We start from the raw sequence: 13,241 nt of genomic DNA, 5'->3' as shown, positions 1-13,241 counted from the left end.
CCCCTTTCAATCTGGGCCCCTTCCCACAGTCCTTTGTCCTCAGTCCACACCTGGTTCCTTCCCTCCCCTTCCATCTCCCACCCACAACTTTGGTAGAGAGGCTGAGGATTCTGGGCAGGACTGATGGGAGCCTCTCTGACAGGTCTGTATTTGGACTGGAAGATCAAGGCACAGAACTGTGAGTTCTTCCTTTCCCCCAAGGACCCCCGGCCCCATTCTCTCTGTGTCTCTTTCTGTCTGCCTTTCTTTCCTACCTGTCCCCTGACTCAGTACTGCAGCATCCCCTGGGGCAGCCCCTACTCTCAAGGAAGGACAGACTGGAGGGTTGGGCTAACCTACTGGGGTGACTCTGGGAAGGGTCTGGTGTGAGAGGCAAGGGCAGCACCAAGAAAGGGGATCCTCTGCAATTCCAGGTTCTGACTCGATTCCAGGCTCACTCTCCAAACCCTCACTCTATGCAAATCCAGGGGCTCTGATGCCTAAGGGGGAACTTGTGACCTTCTGGTGTCAGGGACCTTCTGAGGCTTTAGGCTACAAACTGGAGAAAGAGGGAACCCAATGGAGTGCACAGTCCTCCTGTAATGGGAGTAAAGCTTCATTCTCTCTGGGGGAAATGAGAACAGAAATTTCTGGGCTTTACCACTGTCAATACTGGACCTCATCTGGCTGTTCAGAGCGCAGTGACCACCAGATGCTGATTATGATAGGTGAGGCAAAGACCCCCAGCCTTAGGCTCCATCTTTCTGATAGGACTCAGTTCCCACTAAATCACCCCTCCCTCAGTTTGGTCCCTGGGCCTCCAGACACCCCTCCCTTCTTAACCAGAGCTACAGTAGAGATGGGATTCTCAACTCAGAACTTAGCAGGAGTACCAGTTAGGGGTTTCAGTGTTGGAGAGAACGACCTCTGCAAGATTCTGGGTCATCATTCCAGAGCTGGGGGAGGGGGATGGACTCTCATATGACATAACTGTCCCTTTTTGCTCTCACCCAGGCACAGGGGGTTGTACTTTCTGTAACATTAGAGTCTCCTTGTTCCCCAGGCCAGTATGATAAACCAGTCCTTTCTGCCAAGCCCAGCTCTGTGGTGGTCCCTGGGGAGAATGTGACCCTCCACTGTAACTCTGCATATGGTTTGGATAGCTTCATGATGTCTAAGGATCAAGTAGATGAAGTGACCCCTCCTAAGCCATGGATGACTCAGGCCAACTTCTCCATCCGGGCTGTGAAAGCTGCTGATGGCGGAACATACCGCTGTTACACTTTTGATAGTTACTCCCCCTATGACTGGTCTGTCCCTAGTGATCCCCTGGTCCTCAGGGTCACAGGTAAGAAGTTCCCAAGCTGGCCCCCTTTCTCCCTCCTCTCCCTATGCCCCTAGCATTCCTGTGCCCAGTCCTAGAGGAATTGGGGGATTGGGCCCCAGAACTTCTAGAGTAATCTAGGACAGGAGTCTGGGAGAGGGTAAAGAGAGAAGACAAGGTCTAATAGCTTCAGGGTGGGTGGAAGACCCTGCTCTGCCCTGCTTTCACTCTTGCTTACCCAGAAGAAGATATTGTGAGAAGAAGGTGCCTCTTGGACTTGGTAGGACCAAGAAAGATGGAGGTCCCGGGGGTGGGGGTGGGGGGTTAGACAGGAAAGAGGTGGGAGGGGGTGGAAAACATGATAAATTAGGCAGTCTGCTCTTCTCACCCTGTTCCCAGAGACTCCTGAAGACCATAGTCTCTCAGTTCCTAGGGAACCAGATTCCACAACCGGTAAGTAACCTTAGCCCAAGTTGGGTGTCTGGGAGTGGGAGGAAGGTCTCAGTTAACCTCAGTGCACTTCACTGTCCCAGGAACTGTGGAAGAAGGGTGTCCAAGGGGGCAGGAGGAAGGGTCCCAGAAGAGAGAAAGAGGGATAGGGTGGAGAGAGAGGAGGGAAATCCAATCCTCTAAGGGTTAGGGAGAAATTTGGGTGAGACCCAGGAGGAAGGAGGAAGGAGGTTGAACAGGGGATTGAAGACTAAATCTATGATGTAATTGGAATAGAGAGTTCCTAGATGAAGAAATATCCCCCTAACAGTGCAGGTTGCCACCTTCTCTCCAACTTCTCTTCTATAGAGAGTTGCCAGAAGCGCTGTAAGGCATTAAGCCTGAGGTCATCAAGCCAGGATGAATTAAGAGTGAAGACTTGAATGTAGGTCTTCCAGCTCTGAGGTGAAGGAATTAGGGGTAGGGGAGGATTATTATCTGGGAAGAGGTAGTGTTAAGGAGAGTCTTCATTAAGAAGATGGCTTTTGGGCCACTTCTAGTAAACTGGAAATGATCAGAGGCAGAGGTGAGGAAGGAGAGAAAAGGCAGCCGTTGTTGAAGTACATGGATATGAGGCAAAGGTTCCTATTTGATCTTCAGCAATAAAGATGATTTAACCAGACTGCAGAGAGCTTTCAATGACAAACAGATGAGTATGAATTTGATCCTAGAGATAATAGGGAGCCACAGGAATTTAATGATTCAGGGAGGAGAATGTGCACTCTGACCTATACATTGAAAAATTCTCTTTGCAACCAAAGAGGATGAATTGGAGAAAGGAGAGACTTGTGAAAGGGAGAATGACCCCAAAGTACTAGTCTAATCAGAGATGAGGAGAGCCTGAACAAGTGTAGTGTCTATGTGAGTTGGGATAAAGTAATGAAAATAAGAGATTCTGAGGAGGTAAATGAATAAATCTTGGCAGAAATTAGATGTAGAGGGTGAGGAAGGGGGAAGAGATGAGGTTGTGACATCGGTTAATGGGAAGGATGGTGATCCTCTCAACATTCAGAAGGAAATTGAGGGGAGGGGAGGACTGAAGAATAAAGCTGATCATTCTGTCTTGGATATATTGAATACAAGGTGCCTGTGGGATAGTCAGTATAAAATGTCCAACAGCAGGTAGTGATTTAAGATTAGAATTCTTAATTCTAATTAAGAGGACAGAGGCAAGATGGCAGACTAGGAGGAAGAAGTATAGTGAGCCAATTTTTGGTCTGGGTTGGCATAGGAAGGCAGATGGAAAGGTCTATGGACAGTGGGGAATAGGTCAAGTCAGGAGTAGAATCCAAATAACATTCTAACATAGGAAGAGATCAAGTACCAGGCAAGAAGAGTTCCTGAATCCAGCCCAGAGGGGATCTAAACTCATGTAAGGAGCAGAAATGGGTGCCAACTGGCAACTCTGTTCCTTACTCCCCAACTCTGATGAGGAGGGTACCCACCTGCAGGGCTGGCATTCTAGGATGATAGAAGGCAGAGTCCTAGGCTGTGTAGTAAATGATGGGCAAGTTCAGAAGTTAGTAGCAGCAACAGCTGTCTGGCCCAGGGGTGGAGCTCCCAGCCCAGGCTTCTTGAAGCCTGCAGTGGAATAACCAGGACAGGAAGCCCAGGGCCAAAGGGAAGTCTATATTTTTGTCACTCTTATTCAGCAAAACCAGCTGGATGACAAGAGCAGAGTCCAGCAGTAATCTCCTGAAACTCCAAAATGGACAAGCCCACTGTTGAGACCCAAATCCAGGTCAAGAACTTGTAGATATCAGGCATGGGGGACAGTGATCAGATTTAGTCCTAGAACAGGCCTCTAGCCTGAGCCATTGCTGAGGACTTAGAATCACTCAGCAATCATGACCCCAAGAAAGCAGTAGCAGGACCAGCCAAGACTTTCTCTCTAGAAGTTTGCAGAGTCCAGCTCTAACATCATATCCAAAGTTAAGAAATAGATGAGAAGAATGGGAAGATAATGAAATAATAATGCTACCATAAAAAGCTGCCTATAAGAACATCTCAAAGCAAAACTTCAGAGAAAAATAAAGCTTGGACAAATCCAGTTAGTAGCTGAAAGAAATGAAGCAAGCCTTTTGAAAAATAGTTTTAAATGTTCTGAATTAAGTCAGAGTGTATTACAGAGAAAAATGGGAGCTACAGAAGAAAAAACTGGAATTGGAATACATTAATAAGTAGTTGTAGGAATGGAGCTACATCAGTGTCAGCCCAATGGGCCCTTAAAGATCATGGAATCCAGCCCCAGCCAGGCTCTTTTTTATATATATAGGAAAGTGAGGTCCAGAGAAGGGAAAGAACTTGTCATCCAGACGATGGTAGATCTAGAATTCGAAACCAGATCTCTTGACTACCAGCCTAGGCAGTCTTTGTAGTGGCCCAGCCCAGTCCCTAACCCTGCTTCCTTCCTCATTTCTAGCAGTAACCTCCACTCCAAAGCACTCTGACCTGATGTTTGGTGAGTATCTTGAGGATTCCCAGCTCAGCCAGTAGATGGAGGTGCTGAGTTTGATGTCAATTGAGGGGTGATTTCTTCCTCTTCCCTGTCCTGCAAGTCTTGGTTCCCCATTAATTTCCTATTACTTCCTCATGGGCACCAATTTTGACTTATGTCTTTATCCTGGTAGCTATCCAGAGAGAGTGAATGCTAAGATGGGGCTCATATCTCCCCCCCAAAACTGGGGACTGAGTCTTTCCCCCAATTTACAATGGTGGAGGGTGGAGAGATACCCCCAAGTACCATGATGCTGTTAACATTTTCCTCCCTGCCTTGTTCTTCATACCAAGGTCTTCCCAGGCTCACAGCAAGCATACTGATAGGCATCTTAGCCCTCATCATCCTGCTCTTATTGATCCTTCTCTTCTTCCTCTTCCAACGTTGCAGCCAACATCAGTCCAGACTCAGTGAGTTCTTGCAGCTGTGGGTGACTTTGGCCAAGGGCTTAATGGGATACTGGCTGAATCCCCTGGAGTCTGACCTTGACTTTCCTTGCAGAGAATAGGGGCAAAGAAGCAGAAGTCAAGGAGACCCCAAGAAGGTAGAGAATCTGGGTGTACCTCCGTTCCCCCTGAGCTTCTCCTCCCCAGTGATTCCAATTATCTTCTCAGACCCTCCCCTCTAACTTTCTGCATCTTCTCTTCCCTCTGTTCTGAGAGAGCTGAGACCACCTTGGAGGGAAATCAGTGTGAAAAGGGTGTGGGCAAGAGGGCCAGAGTCTGAGTTAGTTCCAGGGTTCTGACCCCTCCTCATCCTGTCTCTTGTCTCCAGATGCTCCTGTGAAGGAAGACAGACAGAGAAGGTCAGACAAGAAGACACAGTAGTGAGTCACATAATGATCTCCCCTCTTTCTCTCAACATTTTCCTTATGTAGAGAACATGAGGGATGGGGCTTCCCCACGCTGACATAGACATAATAAATGGAAAAGCTGGGAGGGCTGCCAAGTTCTGAACTCTTTGCACTTCTCAGCCTTCATAATCTATTGCCCACTCCATCACCTCATCTTCTGCTTCATCTCCTCCTGCCAGGCTCTCAAAAGAGAAGACACTCAGGAAGTGACCTACGCCCAGCTGAACCTCAAAAGCCTCAAGAGTGGGGCCAAACCCCCTTCCCTATCTGTACCAGCGGAGCCCACTGTCTATGCTACCTTCAGATGAGCTCATCCTGAGACTAGGAGACCCCAGGAGGAAGCAGACTCCTCTCTAATTCAGGTTCTGTTTTCTGGGCTCAGATGCTGCCCTAATTGATCAGAGAGAGACCCTACTATTATAATAACTCCTTCCCATTCCAGCAGGCATGCAGTAATTTGATTTCTGTTGTGGCAGCAACCAGGCTGGGTATGTCCTTGGTTAGTCCCAGAGGTAGCATTAATAACTACATGAACTCATCTTTTGTATTAAGCAGACTCCCCCTTTATTGCTGAATTTATTCACCAATAAGGAATCAAATAATTAGTACATTAATTATGGGGCTACACTCAAGCCACCAGACAAGTTATAGATCATCAGAGGAAACTAAATAGTAGTAATCATAATAGCTAACATTTGTATAGCCTTGCCATATGCCAAGCATTGTGCGAAGTCCTTTACAAATATTTTCTCTTATTGATTCTCACATTGATCCTGGAAGGTGTTATATTATCCCCATTTCACAAATGAGGAAAATGAGGCAAAGAGAGGTTAAATGACTTGTCCAAGGTCATGCAGCTAGGAGGTAATTGAGCTCAAATTTGAACTCAAATCTTCCTGGCTCCAGTCTTGGCACTCAATCCATTATACTACCTACCTACAAACTCTGAGCTTTAAGCTCTTCCCTCTCACACAGCCTTGGCTCTCAGTGACCTCTTTTAGCAACTGGTGCTGGTCTTGATTCAATATTGATCCCAGAGTATGCAACTGGCATGTCACTAGAATGTCACTGAAGAACTAGGAGAAAATATCTACTTGTTGCAACTACTGTCCATTTCTGAGAAATGTCCTTCTATCTGGCTCATCCTCTTTATTTATGTTACAAGGACAATCCAAATGGCCACCACAGCCTTTTACTGAGAAGATGGAAAATAAAGTTGAGGGGCCTGATTATCTGAAGCATATCCTTAGGACTATAATCACTGCTCCTAATGGCAGTGAAGGGACAGAACCTCTGAATACTCCTCTTTCTCTCTACCTGTATTCCCGTCTCTACCCCTACTCCCAGGTCAACATGAGCAAGTCACAGGAAGACCACAAGCAGAGACTGAGCTTCAGGGGCACATAGCAGACAACATAAATCCTCTACGAGAGAGGCAGTGGAGGGAGGGCTGGTCTGTCCTCCATCTTATCCTTCAAATGAGTTTTTTTGTAATGAGTGCCATTCTATATAGCACACCCAGACAGAAATTCACTGACTGCTCCCAGCTGATCATCATTTGCTTTGGGAGATTCCTCCAGATCATGCATGACTCAGAAGATTGAAAAAGGAGGTGACAGAGTTTCTGAGGCTGAATCCAAAGAGCTGATGCCTTCACTGTGTAGGCAGTTCTCCCCAACTCTTTTTCTTTCTGGGTTCAAAACGTGATGACTCTTTTGAGTTGTACCTGGAAAGTCAAAAGGGAGAAGGGAAGAATGCTATGTCTTTGACCTGGCCTTTACATAGCCATAAGCACATGGCTACCCCTGCCTTTTGAGTTGGTTTGTTTATTTATTAGGCAAAGAATTTCAGGATGATCATGTCTAGAACCTGGTGGAGATCTTATAAATTCCAAAAGGTTTGGAGGTCCCAGGTAACAGTAAGAAGCCTCCTGGAAACAAGGAAAGCATCTAAGTAAAAAAAAATGGCTCCTGGAATGGGGACTGACCTATTTTGGATTGTTGGATAGTACTCTTTCACCAGTGTTGTATTTGGATAATAGAGAGCAGTGCAGGAGGAAAGGATAAAGAATTAATTAACAAACTGTGTTATATACTAGTGAGGTTTAAACATTAACACTGATAGTAACTGGAGTTATAAATTGCTACTGAATCTTGTTATTCCTATTAATCCTGTTCTTGTATGCTATGTTTTCCCATTATTAGCATGTCTTTCTTTGTAGGAATAAACGACCTTCCTCTACTTGGTTCATATTGTCTATTGAGATCCTGTTTTACCACTATCCATCGAATGGAGGAGCCATTTGTCCCTCCAGTGTTGGCCTCTGGATTTGGATCTATCTGGAAGATTTGCCTCTAACTCTCACACTGTGTCTCTTGAGACCCAGTGAGACAAGCAACTCTAACTAGGAACAATATAAGGCTCTCTAGTGAACTGTGGTGTCAGGGGATGAACAAAAAAGACGATCTAAATATCTATTCCAATAGGACAGCAGTCGTGTTCTGATCCACTGGGGCTGCTGAGAAGAGTCTACCTAACAAAGTGGAACTGGCCAGCTACAACAAGATCAATAGACCAATATGTCCAATACAACATAAGTAGAAGCAATAGCATCTGTATGACCTGATGAAGAAAAATATTTCAATAGCAAGAACCAAATAAGAACATGGAGAGTAATAAACATACAATTACATGTAAGTCACATTTCATATGAGCAACCTCTAGCTTCATCACCAGGGATATGTGTGGCAATAGCTTCAGGTTTACCTGCAACATCCCATTTCACCTGGTGACTAGCCTAATAGGTCCAATTTTCCATCATTGACTGACCTCTCAGGTCCCTTAGCAGAGCTAATAGTTGGAATAGGTTAACCTTTAGGATCATTAGAGACTTGTGTGTCTACACCTGACCTGACAAACATTCCAGGCTGGCCATCAGTCATTTTGAGCTCTCTATTTTTAGGAGTCTTGGAGCAGTTTGGGGCATTGAGTGATCTCCTGGGTTTAGTTTTCCTGCTCTATAATCATACACACAACTTACTGGATACAACCTTTCAGTGCCCATTTCTGAGTCAGAAAGTCTTTGAACAGGTGGTAAACAGTCTTTTTCTTAACCTTTTCCTAGGTCAGGGTCCATGAGTTCTAACCACCATCTCATTAGAAAATATAAGTAACTCCTCTGTGAGCAATAAGGGATTGCAGTGAATGATTTTGACAAGGTTCTCTCAATTCTCTGGGGCTATTTTGTAAAGCTGGCAAGTTGTCTAGACTCTCAATTACTCTATATGGATTAGCTTACCATAGATCAACTAAACTGTGAGTCCCTTGGAAGATGGAAGCAGTCTTAGCCTTGTCTTGCTGAGACATAGACTCCTATGTTATATCCACTACATATTTCCAAGAATGAGTGCCATTGGATGCCTTGCACACAGTCCAGGGTATCCTACATCCCTGGCATCAGGTACTGTTCATGGAAGACCTTTTGTTCAAAGTTTGGTAATCAAGACCCATCTGTATTTTTCTTTGGCACCACCACTATGGGTGATGCAGATAGCCTACTGGATTCTGGGATGATGCCATTAACCAGCATGTCTTTGAAATGGCTGTTGAAATCCTCCATCACAGACAGGAAAATCCTCCTAGATCTTTCTTTATTCTGGAATCAGTTAGCTGATTCCTGTGAATTAAATATCAAGGGGACCTCCAACCCAGTCCAGTCCTGGAAGTCTTACCTAATAGGGGTCACAGAGTCACATGTCTTAATTTGCCAGTGTGGCAGATGAGATTCCTGACCAGGCATCATAGCAAGATTACATGCTTGGACATCATGTACTCAGACTGTCCAATCTAAAGTGGAGTAGGTGCAATGTCATGGGTAAGGTAAAAGAGCCAGGAGAAGCAGGAAGGCGCTCTCTTTGCCATTTTTTGGCTTGTGAAAGGAGCTCTCTTGAAGCCTATCCAGGCACTTATCTATGTAAGCCATCTCTGGCAAGCAACACAGCAAGGGGGTGGTCCAGTGGGGACCATGTCAGGCTGGAAACTCAGGAACTCTGTCTCTTGGACTCCGGTCCCTTCCTGAACTCAAGCCTGCTCCTTAGCTGGCCTTAGTTTTTCTGGCCTGACTATGTGGTTAGCTTTGCCAGTGGGGACCATACTGGGCTGGGAATTTGGGAACTATGGCTTGCAACCACAGCCGGGGACTTTGAGTTAGTTAGGCTGGTAAAATTTTCTTCTTTCTCTCTTTATTTCTCTTTATTATTAAATACTTATAAATTTAGTATGAAGTCTCCAAGATTAATTTTTATTCATAAGAAGACCATCTATTCAGATGAGACATGAGAATAACCCGAAGTACCCATCAGGTACTTTAAAGTTAGCAGTTTTATTTTGATGAAAGGTAAGATATATATATATGTGTGTGTGTGTGTGTGTGTGTGTGTGTGTGTGTGTGTGTGTGTGTGTGTATGTGTGTGAGTGTGTGTATATGTGTGTGTGTGACTACACAAAGAGGCTATAGTTGTAACAATGGTAAAGTTGGCTTAGTGACAAGACAGAATTTGTCCCACATCAAAGAGAGGGATAATCAGTTTGTTTGGTGATTGAAAGTCTATTCATGACAGAGCCATGCTGGCTGGGATGTGGTTTCAGCAGGTGTTTTCCATTCCTCAGAGCTGACATGAATAGTCTGAGTTAATTCATGGTTCTAGTTTTTGTTTTTGTCTGTAAGAGATTTTTGGCAGCAAAATTTTACCTGAGTGTATTCAAGCAAAAGACTGTTGTTATGCCAAGCTCACAGCACATCTTGATGGGGTGAGATTTGCTCAGCTGTTAAGTCTGGGTTTAGAGAACTAAAAACACAAGAAAATGAGAGGTGTCAGCAAGGGGTTAATTTTGAGGTCCTGACACACCTCCACATGGGGACTTCTATCAGTCCCTTCTGGAAGTCAGGATTCCAGGTAGTCACAAGGCTCTTTAGTCAAATGACTCCCTGACATCCAGCTTGGATTAGGGGTTTTCAAACAGAATAAGGGGGTACATTCTATATTAAATTTACATAGATGAAATGAAAAATATTGGAGAGGATGTAGAAAAATAGGGACACATACATTGTCAGTGAAACTGAACTGATCTAACTAATTCCAGAAGAGCTATCTGGAATTATACTAATAAAAGTTACAAAACTCTATATACCTTTTGATCCAGTAATACCACTGTTAGGTTTATTTCCTAAGATGATCAAGAAAAATGAAAAAGAACATGTATGTTCTAAAATATTTATAATAGCTCTTTTTGTAGTAACGAAGAACTGGAAACTAAAAGGATGTTCATCTATTGGGAAATAACTGAACAAGTTGTGGTCTATGATTATAATGGAATACTATTGTGCAATAAGAAATGACAAAGGAGATGTTCATAAAAAACCTGGAAAGACTTAGATGAAGGGATGCAAAGTAAAATGAGCAGATCCAGAAGAACATTTTACACAGTAACAGCAATATTATGTAATAATCAACTGTGAATGACTTAAATATTATCAAGGAGGCAAGGACCAAGGACAGCTCCAAGAGATTCATGATGAAAAAGACACCACTACCATAGAAGGAAATGACAGAGTCAGTAAGCAGATTGAAAGATATCATTTTTTACTGCATTTCTTCTATGGATTTTCTCTAGTGTAAGCAATATGTCCTGTTTTACATCATGACGAAAAGGGAAATGTGTATTAATTATATAAAAACATATCATATTACCTGCTATCTTGGGGAGAGGGAAGCAGTGGGAGGGGAAAAAAGGATGAGACATAGATTTTGAACATAACTAATGTGAGAATTTGTTTTTCTTAGATAAGCATATTTTTATAATTCATTATATATTTATAAAAAATCATATGCATCATTATTTTTTGTTGTATATTATATTATTTATATGAAATAAAAATAAATGGTAATTAAAAAATTAGATATGTCAATTTAGTAACATGTTGACAGGCTGATACTGTGGATCAGCCAACAGTTTCAAAGTGGGCTAGCTTTTCACAAGACAATTTAGAGAGGTCCTCATCAGCAAAAAAGGTTGGATCAGGTGGCATGTGTGACAACTTTCAGAGACAAATAGGTAGGTCCTCTGACTGGGTGGATCTCTGGGTTAGAGGCAAGATAAATCCATTGTCAAATCATCATCTGCCTTCGACATGAACAATCAAAATACTTTTACCCTCATATCAAAGATGTTAATTAGAATCCATGAAAACCTTGAGTTTGAAATCTGTGTCAGACATGTTAAAGAAGTTTTACTTTTCTTTTCCTGAGTTAGCTTCTTTGAACAGGACAAAACCTGAACCAAGATTTCTTTTTATAGTGCAATTGCATGACAATAGGGCAAAGCCAAGTCAATTTAAATAAATTCATCACATCTCAAAAAATCAGAAAAAAATAAATAAAAATGACAAAAACAATTCCAGGATACAACCAGGAACAAAATTTTCTGGGATTCCAAAAAAAAAATTATCTTCTCTCTAGTAAGAGAAATAAAAACCACAAGTACAATGCTCCTCCCTTCCAGAAGAGGAAGCAAAAATCAGTCAGTGTGCTTGTCTGAGACAACAGCCATTCAAAACAATGGACTAAGTAAAATTATGATAATAAAGGAAGATAGTCAGGATTGTCATAAGTTAAGAGGTTTCTAATGGTTTTGTGCTGTTTAGAATTGCCTTGGAACATCAGGATGAATCTGAGAAGGTAATGACACATGCTTTGAAATATGTCTTGCAGAAGAACATTTGAGACCCCTGAAAGATCATCAAATTCCTACAGATAGAGCAAGTCACATGCTATCAAAATGACATCCTGGTTTATATTCCAAGTGGCTGAGGAATGGCTACTATTTCTGGCCCTTGGACTCCCTCCCCTCTTTTCTGAACTCTATAAAAGGTGTCATCTTCTCTTAGTTGGGATGTGGGTCTATCCAAGCCCTACCCCATGAGTGTTTGAATTCCCTCTTTTATTTTATTTCATTTTTTGTTTTGTTTGTTCTTTTGAGACTGGGTCTCTCTCTATTTAAAAAATTTTTATTTTAGAATAATTTTCCATGGTTACATGATTCATATTCTTTCCTTCCCCCGCTCCAACCTCCTTCCCACCCCCTCAAAAGCCAATGAGCAGTTCCACTGCATTTTACATGTATCATTGATCAAGACTTATTCCATATTATTGATAGTTGCACTAGGGTGATTGTTTTAGAGTCTGCATCCCCAATCATATCCCCATAAAACCATGTGTTCAAAGTGTAGTTTTTCTTCTGTGTTTCTACTCCCACAATTCTTCCTCCGGATATGGATATGGATATCATTCTTTCTCATAAGTCCCTCAGAATTGTTCTGGATCATTGCATTGCTGTTAATAGAGAAGTCCATTACATTGGATTATACCACAGTGTATCAGTCTCTGTGTACAATGTTCTCCTGGTTCTGCTCCTTTTACTCTGCATCAATTCCTGGAGGTCGATCCAGTTCACATGAAATTCCTCTAGTTCATTCGAATTCCCTCTTTTAAAGGAAATAAATTCTCTGAACACACTATCTCTTTTGGTTTTCATGGATACTGTCCTCTTTGCTTTTTAAAGGTTTACAGGAGTCATAGTTATAAAAAATGCAATTTGAGAAAGAATCCTCCCTCCAGACTTTTTCAGGAAGTATTTCAAATAGTTTACAAATACAAAAAGTAAACCAAACTATTTGCAGAAAACAATTCCTGGGGGCAGCTGGGTGACTCAGTGGATTGAGAGCCAGGCCTAGATATGGGAGGTCCTAGATTCAAATCTGGCTTCAGACACTTCCCAACTGTGTGACCCTGGGCAAGTCACTTAACCCCCATTGCCTAGCCCTTACCACTCTTCTGCCTTGGAGTCAATATACAGTGTATTGGCTCCAAGAGGGAAAGGAAAAGAAAGGAAAAGAAAGGAAAGAAAAGGAAAAAGGAAAGGAAAGGAAAAAGGAAAGGAAACAATTCCTATTTACACTCATTCCAGGCTGAAAAAAGTTCCCCCAAAAATGATGTTACCTGACTAGCAATCAGTTTTGTTGAAACTGTTAAGTCCAACAT

The 13,241-nt window shown here is 42.8% G+C and overlaps 1 protein-coding gene across 1 annotated transcript in view; it reads left to right on the top strand.

Moving 5' to 3' along the window:
• Window positions 1-13,241, top strand: part of LOC123240825 (leukocyte immunoglobulin-like receptor subfamily A member 2) — a 289,397-nt gene that overhangs the window by 256,397 nt on the left and 19,759 nt on the right. The window contains exons 5-6 of the mRNA XM_044668540.1: window positions 432-578; window positions 1,043-1,327. Of these exons, the coding sequence (XP_044524475.1) occupies window positions 432-578; window positions 1,043-1,327 (432 nt within the window). The remainder of the gene's footprint in view (window positions 1-431; window positions 579-1,042; window positions 1,328-13,241) is intronic.

The sequence above is a fragment of the Gracilinanus agilis genome, chromosome 3 (genome assembly GCF_016433145.1).
Source record: "Gracilinanus agilis isolate LMUSP501 chromosome 3, AgileGrace, whole genome shotgun sequence".
In the NCBI taxonomy this organism is placed as follows: Eukaryota; Metazoa; Chordata; class Mammalia; order Didelphimorphia; family Didelphidae; genus Gracilinanus; species Gracilinanus agilis.
The sequence above is the reverse complement of the archived record's forward strand: the minus strand, read 5'-3'. Positions and strand labels throughout refer to the sequence as shown.